The sequence below is a fragment of the Capra hircus genome, chromosome 19, assembly GCF_001704415.2.
Source record: "Capra hircus breed San Clemente chromosome 19, ASM170441v1, whole genome shotgun sequence".
In the NCBI taxonomy this organism is placed as follows: domain Eukaryota; kingdom Metazoa; phylum Chordata; class Mammalia; order Artiodactyla; family Bovidae; genus Capra; species Capra hircus.
In genome coordinates, this window is record NC_030826.1 from 21,887,412 (window position 1) to 21,908,903 (window position 21,492).

The window sequence follows — 21,492 nt, forward strand, 5'->3', positions numbered from 1 at the left end:
AGTTCCTGATGTGGCCTTCTAAGATTGTTATAGTAAAACAAGTGGTTTATGTAAGTACTAAACAGATGCTAGATTCCTCTTTATCTTACCCCCAATTTTTTCTCTTAAATGTTGAGCTCTGCACAAGAGAGCTCAGAGAACTGAATGCTGTTTAGCTATCTGGGACATTTTAGCTCTATGATATCAGCCCCCTTTTATTTCTCTCATTGCCTGTCATTTTTCCTTTGTTGCAGTCTTTAATATTTTATTCATCCTAAAACCATTTACTGTACCACTTTCACCTTTTATCAAGCAGTCCAAAAGTTGACCTCTATATAGGCAGCTGCTAATTTTAAACCAAAAGTCATTACTTAAAGATGGTTTTGTCCACACTGGTGTTTTTAAACAGATGAAATTGGAAAGTTCCTCCATTTCTCCGGAGTTGTGTTTGCAGAGTAGTGATTTTGTTTTTTTGACCTTCAGGGTTGTGGTCCTAATATATTAAGTTGAAGTTCAAATCTCTCTTGGGTTTAAATCCAGAAAGACTGTAATATGGGAGTTCTCCCAGGTTAGCCTGGAGAGTTAGTATGAAATCCCAATTTGTCTGACATTGGGATGGAATTAGCAAAGCTAGGGACTTTCAGTGCTCCTTAAGGTGACTGTCTGCCTATCTCACCTGTCCCACGATGTCATTGTGGTCTAGCAGAGTTTCCAGGAGGGTTCTCCCTTGTCCACTGAAATTTATGATAGAAGTTGATGGGAAATTTCAGTTTGGTCTAAGATAGCTTTCCTTTACCTTTGAGAAATCTGTAGAAAACTTTTTACTCCATCCTTAAAGAGAAGTAAAGAAGCACCCTTGCCTCAGACCCTTTATAAGGTAATAGAGTCAGTGGTTCAAAAATAAAAACAGTATGAAAAGGTACTTACTGAAAAGCCTTGTTCCTCCCCATCAATCCCATACCCTCTTTCTCCTCATTAAGCATACACATATGTTCTTTCTCTCTCCTTCTCCCAAAATTTTAGCACACTGTGTATACTATACCTTACTTTAAAAAAATATATATTCTGCAGTTGCTGTCTAGAGTCCTTATAATTTATTGAGTTTTATAGTGATTTACAGAATGGTATGGTACAGCACCTAAATTGACAGCATATTTTGGAACAAGGTGTTCTGTTATTATTTTTACTGTTAATTCACATTTAATGTGAATCATGGTCCTAAAAGCATCAAAATGTGTTCATAGTATCTTCCAGAGAGAACAGCACCGTTGTACAGCATGGGTCTTGTCCAATTTATAGTTAAGAGGAATAGTCCTTTATAGTCACTGTGGTATCCTGAGTACACGTGATTCTTAGGTAATGCGGTTAGTCTGTAGCAACTTTCTGAAAATATGTGAACATAGGTTCTTGAAGGAGATACCTGGCCAGATCTGGTTTCCTTTACCCTTTGAAGTCTTCTTTATGGCTGTTTCTTCTGTTGTTAAATAGTCCTCCATGAACGGGAGCTGGCCTGATATCATGAGCCAGGAAAATAGTTTGAAGAGTATTAGGAAATTCCATGCCACAGCTGGCTTTCTTCTCTGGAATGTCTTTAATAATACCATTTAGCACTCCTGTCTCAGGGCACCATTGTGCATTGATGACTCCATGAAAACACTAAGAAGAGACGCTGAGCTTAGGTGCCTTAGCCCCAGCACAGGTCAAGGGATGTGTTGTGCTCCCCAAACAAATCCCACTTACATATGTAGACACACTGTCCCACAAACATTCCCAAGCAGGAACCAAGGCTAGCTAAGGGACTAGTCCCAAGAAAAATTTGGTTGCATGGTCTTAAATGTGTCTTTCAGAGTCTGGTATTTTGAAACCATCCATTCCGGTGTTTCTCAACTGCTGTGTTGTGATGCATCAATTCATCAGTTTCAAAGTGTGACTTCCCTCAAAACATTAACTTCACCAGGCCTGTGTTCAGTAGGGGCTTTTGGTAGTGGGACTTGACTTCAGCTTTTTGGAAGACCAGGCCCCACCCCTACCCCCAACTCTATCAGTTCAGTTCAGTTTAGTCGCTCAGTCGTGTCCGACTCTTTGCGACCCCATGAATCGCAGCACGCCAGGCCTCCCTGTCCATCACCAACTCCCGGAGTTCAAACTCAAGTCCATTGAGTCGGTGATGCCATCCAGCCATCTCATCCTGTGTCATCCCCTTCTCCTCCTGCCTTCAAACCCTCCCAGCATCAGAGTCTTTTCCAATGAGTTAACTCTTCGCATGAGGTGGCCAAAGTACTGGAGTTTCAGCTTTAGCATCATTCCTTCCAAAGAACACCCAGGGCTGATCTCCTTTAGAATGGACTGGTTGGATCTCCTTGCAGTCCAAGCGACTCTCAAGAGTCTTCTCCAACACCACAGTTCAAAAGCATCAATTCTTCGGCACTCAGCTTTCTTCACAGTCCAACTCTCACATCCATACATGACCACTGGAAAAACCATAGCTTTGACTAGACGGACCTTTGTTGGCAAAGTAATGTCTCTGCTTTTCAATATGCTATCTAGGTTGGTCATAACTTTCCTTCCAAGGAGTAAGCGTCTTTTAATTTCATGGCTGCAGTCACCATCTGCAGTGATTTTGGAGCCCCCAAAAATAAAGTCTGACACTGTTTCCACTGTTTCCCCATCTATTTGCTATGAAGTGATAGGACCAGATGCCATGATCTTAGTTTTCTGAATGTTGAGCTTTAAGCCAACTTTTTCACTCTCCACTGTCACTTTCATCAAGAGGCTTTGGGTTAATAGTGCATCAACAGCCCCTGGAGAGACAAGGGGCCTCAGACTCCTTTCCTTCCTCTCCCCCTCCCTTTCCCAGACACTGAACCTCAATGGTCTCACTGACCTCAAGTCAGAGCGTGATTCTGCCCCAGCTCCTCTGCTTCTGCTGAATATCTGTGTATGCTCTGGGGAAAAGGAAGGCTGGGAACTCAATCCTACAGAAAGCCAGTTTCGCCAGAACTTTCCCCTCAAGGAGAGATCCTTTTCATACATTTTGGATACCTCCCCCCAGGACTCTCACTTTTTATCAGACAGACACCATTCATCAGTTGTGCAACAGCAGTCACTATCATGCAGTTAAAGTGATTTATTGAGGTCTCAGCTCCGGTGGCTGTTACAGCCTCAGGCTATTCCGGCCCTCAAAAGGTCTTCAAAGTGCCTCCTTCCCTACTAGAGCTGCCTTGCTGCTCTGTCCTCCCTAACCAGCTTCGTTTTTCTTTAGTTCTTCCACTTTGGCAATGTAGATCCTCATGGCATCCATCTTGGACATGCCTTTATTTTCATTCCATGCCTCCCACTTGGCCTTGGCTTTCAGGTCGGTGGCAGGTGGGGCCGGGATGTTGCAGTCGCCCTGGGTGGCCTGTTTGTAATAGCTGTACACCAACAATTTCTCCTGATCGCTCACCGGCCCCTTCAATTGCTTGATGGCAGCGCAGGCCATCTCAAACTCCACTTGGCACATTGGGGGTGCTGAGGCTGGGCCCTTCTGTCCTTTTCTAAGTGGTGTCCGGCACTAGAAGCTGGAGGATGGAGAGTTAGAAACATTCGAGCCCGGGAATGAGGGAAAGGGAGACAAGACAATGTGTGGGAAAGACAGAGGATATACGTGGGTTATTTTACAGTACAGATTACAAACGGGCCCCTTGGATTAGATCTCCCACACAGGCATTCTGGCTTGCACCGTGCATTTTCTGTGAAGGACAACCGTTAACATTTCAAAGGTGTTTGTGATGCCAGAAAATAATGGAGCAACTGCTGCTGTCAGAAGGAAGAACGCTGAGGACCACGCGTGTTGGAGTCGGACAGGAGCCCCGCTGCGGGGGAGGAAGGCTCTCAGGGAGTGGAGTGGTGTGTCCATGCAGGTTAGTGGGCAGCCTGGGGAGGGATATTTAGTGAGAGTGAACAGTGGCGGGGCTCGCGTTACAGGATGTTGAAGAATGAGAGGCCAAGGACAGAGCTAAAGGGAAGGACCAACTGGAACCCAGGAAACGGGGATTGCCCCGACTCCTGGCCGCGCGAGGCGGGGACTGGGGGTGGGCGGTCCCTTGGGGGCGGGGCCCGGGGAGAGGAAGGGGCGGAGCACGGGTACCTGCCTGTACGTTGGTGGGAGGACTCCGGCCGATAGGGGGTGCTGTGGGCCTGCCGGTCCTAACGCCGCCGCCGGTTAAGTGGGACCGCGCGTGCGCGCGGGGCGGCGGAGGCCGGGTCTGTACCGCCCGGAGCCCGAGGTGAGACTGCGGGCTGTGGCCGAGGCCCGGCCTATTGTCCCGCCCCCCGGGGCCGCCCATTGTGCCGTGACGCTTACGTCGCCCTCAGCGCGGAGAGGGAGGGGCGGCCCGCGCCGCCGCCGGAGTCGCCGCCATGGACCTAGGTGGGTGTTCGGCTTCCCAGGCCCGGACCCACGTGGGCCGCGGTCCCACGACCGGTGACCAGGCAGTGCAGAGCGGGCTTGGGCTCAGGGAGGCCTCCGGGCCGGGGAGGGAGTTGGGAAGGCGAGGGTGTCCTGGAGACCCGGGGTCGGGAGGCCGGGCTCTAGCCCACCACTCCTCCGCCCGCCGCTAGCCAGCTCCGGGGCCCAGCGGATGAGAAGTTTGCGTTCCCGAGAGTTGTCAGGTTCGGGCACGTGGTTTGGAAAAGGCCGGGCTCCGGGAGCGCATGGGAGAATCCGCTTGGATCCATGACAGTCTCATTCATTGAACGTCTGCTGAGTTCTTGAGCAAGTGTCTGACTCTTGAGGTGCTCGTGGATAGAAGGAGATGATACCATATCCGTTTCACAGAGTTTGGGCAACTTTTCACTGAGGTCACATGTGTACAGAGTCGAGCCTGGAGCCTTTGCGCAGGACTGGCGTTCTTCAGACCAGCAGTTGGCGCCGGTTGCAGCAGCCGAGGTGGCACGTGCCTCTTGAATACTCAGAGGCCAGGTTTGGGAGAAGGGAGTGGGGAGCTGGTATAAATTTGCAGCTGCTTGCCCAGCGCCACCCCCCACCCCCCTCCCGCCAGACGTGCTCTTAAGGGCCTGAGACCTGTAGGCTGTCCTGGAAGAGCTGGGGTGAGGCTTCCTAAGGTGTACTAGTAATAGGAGGCTGTAGAGGAATGTTCTGGACCCTGCTCCCAGCCAGCTCCTCCATGGTGGGAGGGTAGAGTTGAAAGAGTTTGGAGCCTGCAGCTGCAGCGATCTCTCTCCCAGCCCCACCACTTTGGAGTTTCGGCATCCTGAGCAAATTGCTTGAGTCTTAACGTTCCCATATCTGAAACAGGAAAGATCCTCAAAAGGTCGATGTGACCATCAAAAGAGGTCTTATATGCATACCAACCAGCACAGTGCCTGGTACAGAGTAAGCACTTAATCAACATAAGGAGTGGGTACTCACAAGCACCAGTTAACCATAAGTGATAACACATTTGGGATTTGTTCAGCTATTAACTGTTTCTGGGACTTACTCCTTCAAATGTCTGTGGAAGGTGAGTTTCCAGTTCCAAACATCTCAACTGAGTGGATAGTGCAATAAAATTGAATTTACAGAGTCAGAAGGGAGCCTATTTGGGGGCCCTGGCAGAGCAGCCTGGGCCAGAAAGAAGGCCCAGAACCCCCAGGGAGACTCCTCAGCAACCCAGCTCTTCCTGGGAGTCTGCCTCCGCCACTGCACAGCCAGGTGGAATGCCCTCAGGAACAGTGGATTGGATTTACGCTCCTAGTGGAAAGGGCTGGGTAGAACCCTGGCTCATGAAGATGGAGAAGCTGTGTCCTTGGGGGCACGAGGTACTGGCCCTGAGAAAGAGGGGAGGAATCAGGAATATTGAAGAGTTTGTACAGTGATTTACTTTCTCAGCCAAGGGAAACACACCTTCGAGAGCTCTGTGCCATGTTTCTGAGCTGGAGGAAGGCAAAGAATAGGGGCAAGATTCTAGTTCTGCCAACGGTGGAAAGGTTTGGGGGAACCGGCGTTCAAGCACCTAGTCAGGATTTTTTTTTTGTTTTTGTTTTTTTGGTTGCACCCAGTCTTGGTTGTGACATGGGAGATCTTTTAGCTGTGGCATGTGGAATCCAGTTGCCTGACCAGGGATTGAACCCTGCCTGGGTCTCTGCATTGGGAGCCTGAGGTTGTAACCATTGGGCCACCAGGGACGTCTCAGGCTCTTTGTCCTGACTCTCACTGTGGTTCAGTTGCTCAGTCATGTCAGACTCATTGTAGCTATATCTTATTTAACCCTTAGCAGCCCTGAGAGATGGGTTTGGGAGCCAACAATGGGCACAGACCCAATGCCAAGGGCTTGACTAGTATATACTGTTAATATTTGACCCTGACAGTCATAATGTGCAGTCTGTATTATGCCCACCTATGCAGAAGGGAAGCTCAAAGAAGTAATCTGTCCAAGATGATACTGCTTTTGAATGGCTGAGCTAGGATTTAATATATGTCTGTCTAAACATCCCCTTCCTTGCTAAGTCTATGTTGACTCATGGCTCACTGAAGGAAGGACTCTTCTGAATCAAGTGCAATCTTTTTTACCTATTTTCTTCTTGGTTTCTAACAAAAGAAACCAGGACCCTTAGCGGCTTATTCTCTTTGATGGAAAAAGTTGTAGGAATTGAATTGTTTCCTTAAAAGGCAGACGATTTGAAATCCATTTGCAAGACAAGATTTTTAGAGAAAAGTAGGGAGGCAGGACTTGTCTGAGTGCAGCTGTACCCACAGCCCTGGTCCGGGCCCCTCCTAGTCTATATTGTTAGTTAGAAGCTCAGTGTTGTGTCCTGCAGTACGTACTTGGTGGCTGCTGTAGTTTGGTCCTGTCCTTGTGTTTTCTTTCTCTCTCTCAGAAGTTCCTCCCCAAAGCCTCTGTTGGTCCATCCTTTTACTGGAGGACCTCACCTCCAGGCAGACTCTTTTGAGCTGCATTTCAAGGCTGACTTTCCAGCCCTCTGTTTCCATTCAGTCAGTTCAGTCTCTTTGCAACCCCATGAATCGCAGCACGCCAGGCCTCCTTGTCCATCACCAACTCCCGGAGTTTACCCAAACTCAAGTTCATTGAGTCTGTGATGTCATCCATCCATCTCATCCTCTGTCGTCCCCTCCTCCTCCTGCCCCTAATCCCTCCCAGCATCAGAGTCTTTTCCAATGAGTCAACTCTTCGCATGAGATGGCCAAAGTATTGGAGTCTCAGATTCAACATCAGTCCTCCCAATGAACACCCAGGGCTGATCTTTAGAATGGGCTGGTTGGATCTCCTTGTAGTCCAGGGGACTCTCAAGAGTCTTCTCCAACACCACAGTTCAAAACCATCAATTCTTTGGCGCTCAGCTTTCTTCACAGTCCAACTCTCACATCCATACATGACCACTGGAAAAACCATAGCCTTGACTAGACGGACCAGAGGACATCTCTACTTTAATGTTCTGCCTTCAAACTCCAAATGACCAAAACTGATCAGTGTTCCCTCCCAGCCCATTTCTTGTGCTCCCTGTGTCCAGTGGTGCCTGTTGTCTTACCAGTTGCAGGCTAGAGAGCTTTGTTGTTATTTAATTGCTAAGTTATGTCCAAATCTTGTGACACCTCCTGGACTGTAAGCCTGCCAGGTTTCTCTGCCCATGGGATTTCCCAGGCAAAAATACTGGAGTGGGTTCCCATTTCCTTCTTTGCCTGACCGAGGGATCGAACCCAAGTCTCCTGCATTAACGGGCAGATTCTTTACCACTGAGCCACCAGGGAAGCCCCTAGAGAGCTGGGAGTCCTTTTGGTTCCTCAGGTAAATCCTTTGACTCCAGCTCTGCAGCGGCTCCTGGAGCTACCCTCTTTTCCCCACTCCTACCGATCTCACTCAGAACCCTTATCTTCTGTACCCCTAATCATGACAGCCCATCAACCAACTGCTGTCTCTCTCTCCAACCTCTGCTTACTGTTCTGGAAATTTTTTCACCACGTTCTATCTTTGCAGGACCTTTGAATATCTGTGAGGAAATGACTATCTTGCACGGGGGCTTCTTGCTGGCCGAGCAGCTGTTCCGCCCCAAAGCACTGGCTGAAATGACCAAGTCTGACTGGGAGCACGTTGGGCGGCCCATTGTGGAGGCTCTGAGGGAGATCTCCTCCGCCGCAGCCTGCTCCCAGCCCTTCGCCTGGAAGAAGAAAGCCCTGATTATCATCTGGGCCAAGGTGCTACAGCCCTGCCCCGTCACCCCTTCCGACATGGAAAACCGCTGGCAGGAAGATGTATTCTTCTCTGTGGGCAACATGATCCCCACCATCAATCACACGGTCCTCTTTGAGCTGCTCAAGTCACTGGAGGCCTCTGGACTCTTTATCCAGCTCCTGATGGCCCTGCCCACCACTATCTGCCGTGCGGAACTAGAGCGCTTTTTGGAGCACATGACCGTCGACACTTCTTCCAAGGACGTGGCCTTCTTCCTCGACGTCTGGTGGGAAATGATGAAGCACAAGGGCAATCAGCAGGACCCCCTGCTCTCCCAGTTCCGGACAATGGCCCACAAGTACCTGTCCTCCTCCGATGACTTCTCCCACCCCCCAAAGAGGTTCAAGTCCGATCCAGATGTGTGTCCAACCATGCCCCTGCTGGCCATGCTGCTCACGGGGCTGAAACAAATCCAGGACAGGATCCTATGTCCTGGGATGAAGTGCTGCGCCTTAGCCAACTTGGCTGACATGCTGACCGTGTTTGCTCTGATGGAGGAAGACCCCCAGGAAGTGTCCGCGACCGTGTACCTGGACAAGCTGGCCACGGTGATCTCTGTGTGGAACTCAGACACCCAGAACCCGTATCACCAGCAGGCACTGGCAGAGAAGGTGAAGGAGGCGGAGCGGGACATCAGCCTGACCTCCCTGGCCAGGCTGCCGAGTGAGACCATCTTCGTGGGCTTTGAGTTCCTGCGCAGCCTGCTGCAAGAGTGGGGGGAGGAGCTGCAGGCCTTGCTCAACAGCAGCCAGGGGACCAGCTACGACAGCTTCCGGCTCTGCGACAGCCTGACCTCCTTCAGCCAGAACCTGAAGCTCTACCTGGATACCACCAGCCTGGCCAAGGAGGAGAGGCAGGTGGTCTCCGAGCTGGCAGAGTGCGTGGGGGACTTCCTGAGGAAGACGAACAGGGCGGTGAGGAGCACGGGCGGTGGGCAGGACATCGCCGCCTCCATCGCCATGGCCATCATCGAGCAGAAGATGGACCGCCACGTGGAGATGTGCTACATCTTCGCCTCCGAGAGGAGGTGGGCCTTCTCAGACGAGTGGCTGTCCTGCCTGCTCGACAACCGGGCTCTCTTCCGAGAGCCGGGCCTGGTGTTAAAGCTACTGGAGACGGTGATGGAAGTCGGCACGATAGATAGGGCCGTCTCCAAACCTCAGATCAAACAGGTGGTCGACTTGATCCTGGAGTGTTACACACACCTCTCGCTGCCAGATAAAAATAAAGTCCTCTCGGGGGTCCTGCGCTCTTGGGGGCGCAAGGGCCTCTCTGAGAAATTGTTAGCTCACTTGGAGGGCTTTCAGGAGGACCTCAACACGACTTTCAACCAGCTCACACAGAGCACCTCTGAACAGGGCTTGGCTAAGGCTGTTGCTTCCGTGGCCCGCCTGGTCATCCTGCACCCGGAGATCACGGTGAAGAAGGTGTGCAGCATGGCTGTGGTCAACCTCGGCACCCACAAGTTCCTGGCTCAGATTCTCACTGCCTTCCCCGCCCTCCGGTTCACGGAAGAGCAGGGGCCAGACCACTCCACCACATTCGTGGTGTCCTGCCTCAAAGAAACGGTCTGGACCAAACTCTCGACACCCCGGGAGGAGAAGCAGTTTCTGGAGCTCCTGAGCTGCCTGGTGAGTCCTATAAAACCCCAAGGGATTCCAGTCGCTGCTCTGCTCGAGCCGGATGAGGTACTAAAGGAGTTTGTCCTGCCTTTCTTGATGCTGGAGGTCAAAGAGGTGGACCTCAGTCTGAGAATCTTCGTCCAGACTCTGGAAGGGAGCACAAACCTGGAGGAATACTGGCTGCAGTCCTGCTCTCCGTTCCCGCTCATCTTCAGCCTGTGCCAGCTCCTTGATGGCTTCAGCAAATACTGGCAGCTCCCCAAGGAGAAGCGCTGTCTCCCCCTGGACGGAAAGGACCTGGCCATCCACATCCTGGAGCTCCTCTGTGAGGTGGTCTCAGCTAATGCCGACACCTTCTCCCCGGACACCTGGGTCAAGTCCCTGTCCTGGCTCCACCGGAAGCTGGAGCAACTAGATTGGACTGTGGGCCTGAGACTGAAGAGCTTCTTTGAGGGCCACTTCAAGTGCGAGGTGCCAGCCACGCTCTTTGAGATCTGTAAGCTTTCTGAGGATGAGTGGACCTCCCAGGCCCACCCCGGGTATGGGCCCGGCACAGGCCTCCTGGCCTGGATGGAGTGCTCCTCCATCTCCAGCAGCATCTCCGAGCAGATGCTCGCCCTCCTGGTGGTGGATGTGGGCAACCCTGAGGAGGTCAGGTTGTTCAGCAAGGGCTTCCTGGTGGCCCTGGTGCAGGTCATGCCATGGTGCAGCCCCCAGGAATGGCAGTGCCTTCACCAGCTGACCCGGAGACTGTTGGAGAAGCAACTCCTGCACGTCCCTTACAGCCTGGAGTATATACAGTTCGTTCCTCTGCTCAACCTGAAGCCCTTTGCCCAGGAGCTCCAGCTCTCTGTACTCTTGCTTAGAGCTTTTCAGTTTCTCTGCAGCCAGAGCTGCCGTAACTGGCTCCCCGTGGAGGGCTGGAGCCATGTGGTCAAGCTCCTCTGCAACAGTCTGACCAATCTCCTGGATTCCGTTCGGTTGATACAGTCGGTTGGCCCTTGGGCTCAAGGACAAGAGCAGGACCTGACCCAGGAAACCCTGTTTTTCTATACCCAGGTGTTCTGTCATGTTCTGCACATCATGGCCATGGTCCACCAGGAGGTCTGTGAACCTCTCTATGTCTTGGCCTTGGAGATCCTCACCTGCTACGAAACCCTGAGCAAGACCAACCCTTCTGTCAGCTCCTTGCTCCAGAAAGCAAACGAGCAGCGCTTCTTAAAGTCCATTGCCGAGAACATCAGCCCCGAGGAGCGGCGCCAAACCCTCCTGCAGAAGATCAGCAACTTCTGACCTCCGTGGGTCAGAAAACAGCCGGGCCTCCACTTGGCGGGCTCGATGGGGACTGGAGCAGAGAAAGCAGAAACTTTTCAGTCATGTGAAATTGTACACAAGCCCCCAAATAAGACAATAACAGTGTAAAAAAAAATAGTTTCTTAGGTATTTGTAACAAACAGGTTATAATAAAATTCTCTTTTGAGTTTCACCTTGCCTCTTTTGAGTCTTTCTCTTCAGTGGTCTTGGCTCCTCAGTACACTCTGAAACTGGGCTCAGCTTGACCTGATCTCTTAGCTAGGGGGAACATGTTCATCATTGGACTTCTCCCAAGAAATAAGTCTGAAGGTGAAACACTCAGGTAGACAGATTACAAGGCACATGCGTTCTTTTGCACTGAAACTCTTCAGACACACTTTGTGGTGTCTTGGAAAGGGCAGGAACTAGGAAAAGGACTCTTTTTCTGCTACCAGTTGGCCAAGTGATTTGTGTGCCCACAAGGCCTGTAGCCACTGTAAAAGGAGGAGGTTGGGCCAAGAACATTAGATGTTGGGGGGTAGGTCAGTGACCTCAGGAAAATGGGTGTCCTGAGTTAAGAACTTCTGCCCCCCATGTTAACTCCATCTGTTCACTGGATCCCAGAGGGGCTGTACTGAAACTGGTAAACACAGCAGAGACGTGTTCAAAGGATGGGTGTGATTATCTTCTGCCTAGGATGGGTTGTCATGGTTTTGAAAAACGTGGGAGCAGATGGTGTGTGTGGAGGCGTGAAAAAGCGAATTTAAGGTTGTCCAGGATGTATTACAGAACTCGGGGGACTGGTGAGGTGTTTACTTGGGAGGTAAGGAGGGACAGATCCATGCTCCCCATCATAGTGAGGCAGTGTTCGGGTTCCCTCCCACGCCTTTAGGTTCAGGTTCAGGTTAGTGGGCTGGCTCTGTCTGTGGCCTACAATCGGGTTTCCACCCTCCTGACTCCTAGTAGGGATTCACCTAGGAAGAGAAGAAAGGGCCTAAAGTTATGTGACCACTGGGCGTGAAGTCTAGAACTGTTGGCACCATGAATTACAGAAACACTTTAGAGTGAGGTATGAGCGAGGCCCTCCTAGAGGGTGAAAGTGTTCACACATCCCCTTTTCCCACAACAGCCCACCTCTGCCAGTTACATGAATAAGAACACAGACCAGAAACACAGACACATAGTCACTGGAAGTTGGCATGAATGTATTTCACAAATGAGAATTAAGTTGGAAAGTATTAGTGCAATTTAATCACCACAGGGGTGATTAATAAAGATATACTGACAGTAAACAAAACAGTAAAAAAATTACAGCCTTTTTTTAAACGGCACCCATTAAAGACCGAAACAGTCAAAATTTGACACTGTCACACATTCAGTACTTTTAAAAGTTCACAGACAACAATGAATTAAAAGGCACTTTTCAAAAAAATCTAGTTTTTCACTGCCACTTGGGAAGAAATTCCATGGTAGCAGTTTCTAAAATCCTTTCTTATTGTTAAGGAATAATTAGTGTTGGCACCAGAGGATGCTATTTGCAAATGGTAGGTAGGAGTCAGTCCACAAAACATATTTGGGCCAGGGCTGTCTTGCACTCTTGCTCTCCAGCCTTCTGTGGCTAAATGGTGGTAACTCAGAGGAACAGGCTTTGGACCACAAGCTCTGGCTTATCAGGAGGCCATCTAGATGAGACATCTCACGGTTTGGAATACTGAAGTCCATCCTACTCCATAGGAAAAGGAGTGTCAAAGAGTGGGGTCACCCAGTGAATAGCTCAGCAGCTGTCATTTTGTGTTACCCCTGTAGTTTTTAACAAGAGCATCCTGTATGTGTGGATATGGGGGAAGCTGGGCTTGAGGGTACTTAAAAAGAGAACAGTATCTTACCTGTTGACAACAAGCTCATAAGTTTGACATTGGTCTTTCCAAGTCAGCCTGCAGAGGTGCTGACCCACGGGCCTGCCTACCTACTCAGGTGCTTCAGGCTCCCATCCCTGCCTCCTACTGCACCCCGCCAGAGAGACTTCTGATTGGAAGTCAGTAGGCAGGATTTTATGTTGGCACATGGATGAGAGAATGAGGCAAAGGACCAACAGGTTATTTAGTAAACAAAAAAACTACCTACCCACAGTGATTTTCCCAGGCCAGCATTACAAAAAATTATGTAAAGAACCAAGTCGTCACTCGCTTCTGCTGGCCCAGCGTATAGATACTGCCCTGAGTGGTTGGAAAGGTGGGGAGCCACCAATATTAGGACCAGGCAGGTGCCCGGCTGCTTAGCACCTTGGTACCCCTTTCTCCACACCCCCCGTTTCTACCTCCCAGAGCCCTGGAGGTAAGACCCAAGGAAGGATCCTTGGGCTTTGCATTAAAACCACCTCGCTGCCAGTGGAGCTCTGACAGGATCCAACAGTTGTTGCTAAGGGAAAAAGTGCTTTTGCAAAAGGGGCAGGTTAGAAGAGGGAGGTGATAGTGAATATCCTTTATAAAAACTCAAATCCATCTGCTGAACAATACCCAAAAGGCTGAGGCCACCCAAGACACAATTTGCAATTTGGTCCAGGGAATACTGAGTAGGCGGCCTCACTGCCTGACTCATGGGAGCCATCAACTGTCCTTTTTGGCTGGAGGAACATCAAAGAGCCGGGCTGCCTTTTTGCACAGCAGAGAGAACCAGTAGATCTGTGGCGCGATGAGGAAGGCATTGGCCACATTGCAGTGGAAAGGAATGTGGAAGGGCACTCGGAGCAGGCTCAGTCCCTGCTGCCGGCCGTAGGACCAGTACATGAAAGGGAAGAGGAGGATCCGACACAAGAAGAAAGTGGTCAGCGTGAGGATTCCGTTCACCTTGTACAGCAGCGTGTGCTGCTGCTTTAGCTGCAAAAGAAGAGGGAGGGAGAAAGCAAGGTCACCTTCGGGTTGTGACTAGCCTGAGTCCCACAGGGTTCACGTCAAGCGCCTCCTTTTCCGACACTTGTAGAAAACATGACTAAGCCCTGTGGTACTGATAGATGCATACAGTCCCACATTTTTTCCAGCAGTGATATGAAAGCCACCCAGCTGACAGGAGCCCAGAAACAGCAGATTCGAAAATCTGTGGACTTCCCTGGTGGTCCAGGGGTTAAGAATCCGCCGGCCAGTGCAGGGGACACTGACTCAATCCCTGGTCTGGGAAGATTCCACATGCCTCGGGGCAACTAAGCCCGAGTGCCACAACTACTGAGTTCTCATACCACAACAAGAGAAGCGACAATGAGAAGCCCCCACACAAGGATGAGTAGCCCCCAACCACTGCAACTAGAGGAAAAAAACTTGAGAGCACCAGGGAAGACCCAGTGCAACCAAATATAATTTTAAAAACATTTATGACCAGGAAAAATTATATATAAAGTGAAAGTCACTCAGTCATGTCCGACTGTACAATTCCATGGACTGTAGCCCACCAGGCTCCTCTGTCCGTGAAATTCTCCAGGCAAGAATGCTGGAGTGAGTAGCCATTTTCTTCTCCAGAGGATCTTCCCCACCCAGGGATTAAACCTGGATCTCCTGGATTGCAGGAAGATTCTTTACTGTCTGAGCCACCGTAAAGAACTGGATCAAATGTGAAATCAAACGTACAATCTCACCCCCACTGGCTTCGAAGACCAACTGACATTTAAGTCTGTTCAAGGGTCTCCTACCCCACTATTCGTAGCACTAAAGGGATTTCTCCAACCACCCCTACCCCTAATCTCCAAGGAAAAGCAGAGTCGGTTCCCTTGGCACTATTTCTGCCACCCCACCCATACATGCCTGGATCAGAATTCTGCCCAGCGATACAAATGGAGTGCTCAGTTCTGCTGTGAAGATGCAGCCGACAAAGAAGTCTCCAAGCTCTCCCCTGAGCTTCTGCAGAGGGAGAGAGGAAAGGGGAAATAAGTAATGGAGGTTGAGGAACCACCGGAAGGAAGGTTCTTAACTAGGGCTCTTGAAAAGGGTAACCCTGAGCAACCATGTGGGGTGGGGGTGGGGGGTGAGGGGAAGTACTCAATGGGCCAGGGCAGACCAGCTCACACTGGGGGGCCTCCATAGTGCCCAGAATCCCCAGGGTCCAGAGGCAACTGCATCACCAGGCTTGCTCTGAATTTCAGTGTCAGCCAAGAGACTGCAGCCCACTTTTGGGTGTCCACTTAGTCCTGCCAAGGACACTGAAGCCAAATCAGTTCCATAAAATGCGTGCCAGGCCCCATGCTTAATGTTAGGGTCCCAATACAGTCAAGAGAGGCTTGTCAACATCACACCCTCTTGCTTCTCCTCTTATCCTTTCAGGAAAGCAGCACAGTGTACCCCCGAGGGGAGGAATGGAAACTCTCAGGGCCCCACTTTCTTCGTCTACCATAGAGGGCTAATAGTTTCTCTAATTATCACGTCTGATTGCTTGCGTGCTTGCTAAGTTGCTTTAGCCGTGTCTGACTGCTTGCGACCCCATGGGCTGTAGCCCACCAGGCTCCTCTGCCCATGGGATTCTCCAGGCAAGAATACTGGAGTGAGTTGCCATTTCCTCCTCCAGGGGATCTTCCTGACCCAGGGATTAAACGCTTGTCTCCTGTAGCTCCTGCGTTGCAGGCGGATACTTTACCACTGAGCAACCAGGGAACTCATGTCTAATTATTTCTAATAATTTCTAATGACTATTAGAAAGCTGTGAGTTTTTAAACCAAATACCTGTCACCCGGTAGGTCCTCGGGAATGACTCGTTACTCACTCTGCATTCCCATTTCTCTTCCTTGTTGGGTGAGTTTTTTAATGGGGGGAAAAAAGCAGATCGGGGAAGAAATTAAGAGGCTGTTTTGAGAGTCTCTGCTTTTGTAACATCAAAATAATGTATACAGCCCTCTCTGGGCACTATTAGGGCAAATAACCAGTTGATGGAGCCACTCTCATTTCTTTAAACAGTCTTTATGTTTTATTGTATATTGGTTTTTATCTTTAAAAAAAAAATTATTATTTTACCATGCCAGGTCTTAGTTGCGGCATGTGGGATCTAGTTCCCTGACCAGGGATCAAACCCAGGCTCCCTGCACTGGGAGTTTGGAGTTTTAGCCACTGGATCACCAGGGAAGTCCTTGGTTTTTATCTTCAATGAACTAATGGCAGAACCTTTGACAAATGCTGGAGAAGCCCTGAGGGCCAGGGGATCACCAGTAAGGAGGACCAGAAGTTTCAGATGTAATTCCTCCCTGCGCTGCGGCAGCAGCTGGCAGGAGGGTGGCGGGTGAGGCAACGAAGGGGAGGAAAAGGGGGAATCTGATGGTCGGGGTGCCCGGTTCAACAAGAGAAACGAGCGACTTGGTGGCTGTTGGGAGGCCATTACCTGGGCAATGGGCACAAGGACAAGCAGAATGAACACATGGTGTGTGATCATGAGGCGGTTTTTGCTTAGGAAGTTTCGAAAAATGGTGAGGGAATGTCTGCTGCTCTGGTCCCCAGCTCGATACCATTCACAGAGGTACATGGCGTAGGTGTCATAGATCATGTAGGGAATCAAAAACCAGACATACTCTCGGGCAAGCCAGTGCCTGAAAGAAAGCATATACACGGTCCAGGGAGTAATCACGGGTACCAACTACGAAGGCTCACAGCCAGCCTCCACTTACACACATTTGCTTTGGCTTTGTACTTCATCAGCTGTCTTGACCCCAGACATTTTACAGTGAAGATGCTGAAATTGACAGGGCGGGTGAACAACTTTTTTAAATTTACAGGGCAAACTTCTAAGTACCAAAGGCTTAGAAAGCAAGGATCCCCTCAGCACCCTGTGTTTTGGTGACTTGCCGTCACTATTTGCCTACTCATTTGTAATGGGTTTTCTGGTACTGCAATAGAGGCTGACCTTGAGGTAGATACCTCTACTAATGATTCAATCGCCCCACCAAGAAACTGGTTTGGAAGGTGGCCCACATCCCAAATCCAATATTTCCAGTTTAACTCCACTCGTTACTCAGCAGTTGAGTTTCTCTTACATCTGTTTGCAACCCCACTCTAGGGAGTTTCTGGGAAGTAGCCCTGGCCATTTTCTTTATAACTGCACAGCTGAACTCAGTGTCACTCATTAAGAAAAATGTGTCTGGAAACGAGCCCAGATCTCAAGGACTACCTTACATCGGACAGATACCCAAAGAGAACCCAGGACAAAAGACAAGTGTTCCCATTTACTTGTCCAAAGGTGTTGAATCAATATTTGCTAAGTCAAAATGATAGTTTTATCACTGTCCCAGAGCAGATCTGAAGGGAAGTCTCTACATAATTTTGGAAATTTTGGTCCCAAAAGAGCCATTCTACAGAAAATATATGTGAAAAAAAAATTAAAATGGTGTACTATCTGGAGGAGGATTAGACTCTCCAAATCAGCTAAGTTTAACAGCGTGCCCACGTGTTAGGCAGATGAAACATTTCACTATTATGTGGCTCAAACTACCCAAACATCAGAATCGCCTGCAGTGCTTGTTCAGGACTTGATACCCCAGAGACTACACATGGTGTGCCAAGGGCCTCACATCTGTGTCTTTCCCTTTGTCCCGGGTGACTTAACCAAAGGAGCCCATCCACTGAACAGGCAACACTGGGAATATATAGAGTGCCATTCACATTGCGGTTCCTGAATCATTCCACACTTACCACAGCAAAACTAAATAATGAGTAAGCTGTAAAACAGGCACACAAGTAATGGCAAATTTAATATTCATGCAGGTAAATTAACAGCCAAGTTCCACTGAGGTAAAAAAAGATGCAATATTTATTCTACTGCCCATCTGTGGTCTCCACCACTTTCTTGAAGCAATCCCAATTGAAACAACTATGAACAGCTACTAGAAGCTCAGCTGAAATGTAACTGACCTCTCCCCTTGAGTGGATCCCAGGGTTTTAAAATTTTGCACACACTACCAATTCAGTAAGATGAGAAAGTGTGGCTGTCAAGAATTCCCCAAAGATGTACTAGCAAGCAATCTGGATTATAAACTTAGCTACCACTAGCCTGGACCTTAACTACTTCTTTTATTAAATGAAGATAATAAGCCTTGTCTTACTTCCCTGATAAAGTCATTGTGAAGATTAGAAAGTCAAAAGTATGAGAATCCTTTTATTTATTTATTTATTTATTTATCGGCCATACCGCCATGGCTTGTGGGATCTTAGTTCCCCAACCAGGGACTGAACGTGGGCCCTTGGCAGTGAACGTGTGGAGTCCTAACCACTGGACCTCCAGGAAGTTTCTGATGAGAGTCCTTTTATTTTTTAAATTATATTTATTTATTTTTGGCTGTGGTGGGTCCTTAGTGCTGTACAGGCTTTTCTCCAGCTGCGGTGAGCAGGGGCTGCTCTTTGCAATGGCTCTCTTGTTTCAGAGCACAGGCTCTAGGGCTAGAGGACTTCAGCAGTTGCAACACATGGGCTCAGTAGTTGTAGCTCCTGGGCTCCAGAGCACAGGCTCTACAGTTGTGGTACATGGGTTCAGCTGCTCCACAGCATGTGGGATCTTCCCAGATCAGGGATTGAAGCTGTGTCTCCTGCATTGGCAGGCAGATTCTTTACCACTGAGCCACTGGTGAGCCCTGAGAGTCCTTTTAAATGTAAAAAGTACTGTCCAAATCTAAGTACTTAGGGAATTCCCTGGTGGTCCTGTGTTTAGGACCCTACGCTGTCACTGCTGGCAGATCACTGTCCAGGGAACTAAGATCTAGCAAGCCTCACAGTATGGCCAAAACAAACAAACAAAAGTAAGTGCTTAAATAGAGAAATTGCCTAGAGCTGTGATTCTCAGCCCTATTAAGGATCTGGATCTCTTTTAAGATGATGATGAAAGCCCTGGCCCCACACCACATTCTGCATATAATTTGGGAAGATTCATAGACACCTCCTCCTACTTTCAGACATTCTATATGAAGGCCTAAAGTTCAAGGGCATATGATAGAGAAATATTTGGATGAACAGACTATGAACCTCGAAGGCTTTCCCCCTGCCCCTAGATGATCTAGCTGCCTTTAGAGCATCTTTGTACATCCATGTAAGGTGAAGGTGGTGTCTGTCTCCATTCTGCAAGCAGAGAATGAATCTAAGGCATAAAGTTACACAAAAGAAGGACTCTGAAAGCCAAACTCAGATGCCCAAGCCCCTGAGACACAGGGCTAAAGAACTGAAAGTTAATCGTGTGCAGACCTCCTTTCTGAAATGTGTAGCAGCTTTCTGCAGCTTGCCCAGGAGTGCTGTGGGGCTGCATCTGCCTTTATCTCAGCAAAGGAGGCGCATGTCAAGTTTGACCTGATAGACTAGAGTGAGGGAGCTTGCTGCACCATCAGAACATGCTCAATTAAAATACATATTGAATCCAGCCAAGCAAAAGCTGTTAGCCTTAGATGTATGCAGTCAGTCACTTGACCTGTCTTCTCTCAGCATCTACAGCGTGTTGCCAATAGCTGGTCTTGCCTAAAAAGAGGCAAAAAAAGACAAGTACAAACATCATGATGGCAGGACAAATCCCAAGTAAGATCCAGGCATGGAATTTGCAGGCCACAGTGAGTTAGACGCCCCACTCAGGCTCCCCTGCCATTCCAGTCCCAACAGGTAAAAAGCAGGCCATTAAGCGAGTCACCATGAGAAAGGGATCAGGACAGGCTATTAACTTTCCCCACACATTTGACAGTCGCTCTTCAATTTATCTGTGAGGAAGAAAGAGTGATTCTGAGAAGACAAATAAAAAGGATGGCTTTAAAAGTGGGGGGTGAGATGGTGGGAACCACCATTGCACAGGTCTAAATACTATACAAAGTAGAGGCCAGGTCTTTATATGTTTTACCAGATGCACATTTGCTGCCCAGCCCTGGCCTGAGCTCTAACACACACACCAGTCAGTTTTCCAAAAGATCCAGAAAACTCATTACCTTAATCTTTCAGAGGAAAGAGGAAAGCGACATTTGTTAAGGAAAGGGATGAGGGGTTTTGTTCCTTTCCTTAGGAGGGTTCTGCTAACCACACTGGACATACCCTGGCTCTGGAGTCCAGAGCAGAACCCCAGGGAGGTAATTTAAAAGCATCAAAAGCCTTACTTTCACTTGTAAGTAATTTTCACATGTATCAATCGCATAAAGAACTTGGGTCGATAGACCACACTGTCCTCTAATACACCTTAAATCAGACTCAAGTCTCTAAATGGCATTCTCCAGCATTTATTTCTAAGCTGGCGATGCTGAAGAAGGTGAGGAGAGGAGGGAACTAATTATGGTGCCCAAGTTTCACCCATTAATCAGCTGTCTGCTGGCTTATGCTGATAAAGAGCCAGTGCCTGTGAGCCACTCAACTGTGGAAACCTCGAAAGAGCTCGGCGCTGTGATTTGTGTAGCTTTCAACCGGCATCCGCATCGGATGTTACCTGTCGGTGATCACGTCGCTGCAGGAGCGGATGACGATGATCCCAGACCCGGTGGCCAACACAGCCTGCACTGAAGAAACCAGCCTAACGTGCGGCAGAAAAGAGAAACGGGGTGGGGTGGGGTGGTGAAGAGCGCCCTCAATCCAGTCCCACGGACAGCATGAAGCCAGAACCCTGCAACCTGACTTTCCCCAGGCTGCCGGGGCAGCGAGGGCCGCCACCCCGCTCCCGACCCCTAAAGCCACTGGTAGATGTCGGAGGTCGGGAGATGTTCCTCCTGGTCCTCATTAGCGCGGGCAGCCGACCCCCGCTTCTCGCCACCCCCACCCCTCCCCGGCAACCGCCTCCAGCCACCTCCGTCTTTCTCCCTCCCTCCGGGGCAGGACGCGCAGGGTCCTCGGAGCGCTCCGGCCGGCGCCGCGGAGGGGCGAGGACCCGGGAGGCAGCCCCCTCTTCCTGTCGCCCCCCTTTTCCGCCCTGGGCTCGGCGCGGGGCGGGCGCGGCCGGGGCGGGTAGCCGGGCGATGGCGCGGGCTCGCCCCGTACCTGGTGCTGATCATCACGCAGTCGTGGTGGGTCCAGGCGGGCCGCGCGCGCCGCAGCCCCCAGGTGCAGACCCCGAAGAGCCCCGGGAAGAAGAGCGAGCCCCAGGCCAGCGGCAGCAGCATGGGTGCTCGGGCTCGGCCGCCTTGCTCGGCGCCCTCGGCGTGGCTCGGTCGGCTCCGCGTGCGCGGCTCGGGGACTGGCGCGGCCCGCCCGCCCCTACTTCTACCCTCCGCCCTCCGCTCCCGTCCCGGCCCGCCGCGACTCTGGCCGCCGCCGGGCGATGGCCCGGAGCTCGCGGCGCCACTCCCCGCGTGACCAGGCCGCGGACCACGATAGGCGCGGGCCGGCCGGGCGGGGCGGGGTCTCGCCGCCGCCGCCCCTGGGCGGGAGGCTGCCCCGGATTCCCCGGCCGGCGAG

General features: G+C 50.3%; 3 protein-coding genes across 7 annotated transcripts; 1 reads left to right on the forward strand and 2 right to left on the reverse strand.

Moving 5' to 3' along the window:
* LOC102175985 (diazepam-binding inhibitor-like 5) lies at positions 2,732-3,503 on the reverse strand. The gene has a single exon (XM_005693303.3). The coding sequence runs from the start codon at positions 3,479-3,481 to the stop codon at positions 3,218-3,220; it is 264 nt and encodes an 87-aa protein (XP_005693360.1). The 5' UTR covers positions 3,482-3,503; the 3' UTR covers positions 2,732-3,217.
* On the forward strand, positions 3,646-11,318 carry GEMIN4 (gem nuclear organelle associated protein 4). 2 transcript variants are annotated; one of them, XM_005693304.3, is made up of 2 exons: positions 3,646-3,881; positions 7,956-11,318. In XM_005693304.3, the coding sequence occupies exon 2, from the start codon at positions 7,979-7,981 to the stop codon at positions 11,123-11,125; it is 3,147 nt and encodes a 1,048-aa protein (XP_005693361.2). In that variant the 5' UTR covers positions 3,646-3,881; positions 7,956-7,978; the 3' UTR covers positions 11,126-11,318. The 2 variants fall into 2 exon arrangements, with proteins under 2 accessions (XP_005693361.2, XP_017919859.1); XM_018064370.1 differs by lacking the exon at positions 3,646-3,881 and adding an exon at positions 4,102-4,390.
* Positions 12,312-21,342, reverse strand: FAM57A (family with sequence similarity 57 member A). 4 transcript variants are annotated; one of them, XM_018064371.1, is made up of 6 exons: positions 21,076-21,335; positions 20,531-20,614; positions 16,478-16,682; positions 15,829-15,889; positions 14,917-15,012; positions 12,313-14,001 (listed from the first exon to the last, which is right to left on the reverse strand). In XM_018064371.1, exons 1-6 carry the CDS (start codon positions 21,195-21,197, stop codon positions 13,760-13,762), a joined length of 810 nt encoding a protein of 269 aa, XP_017919860.1. In that variant the 5' UTR covers positions 21,198-21,335; the 3' UTR covers positions 12,313-13,759. The 4 variants fall into 4 exon arrangements, with proteins under 4 accessions (XP_017919861.1, XP_017919860.1, XP_017919863.1 ...); XM_018064372.1 differs by lacking the exon at positions 15,829-15,889 and having other exon boundaries at positions 12,312-14,001; positions 21,076-21,339; XM_018064374.1 differs by lacking the exons at positions 12,313-14,001; positions 15,829-15,889; positions 16,478-16,682 and having other exon boundaries at positions 14,955-15,012; positions 21,076-21,342.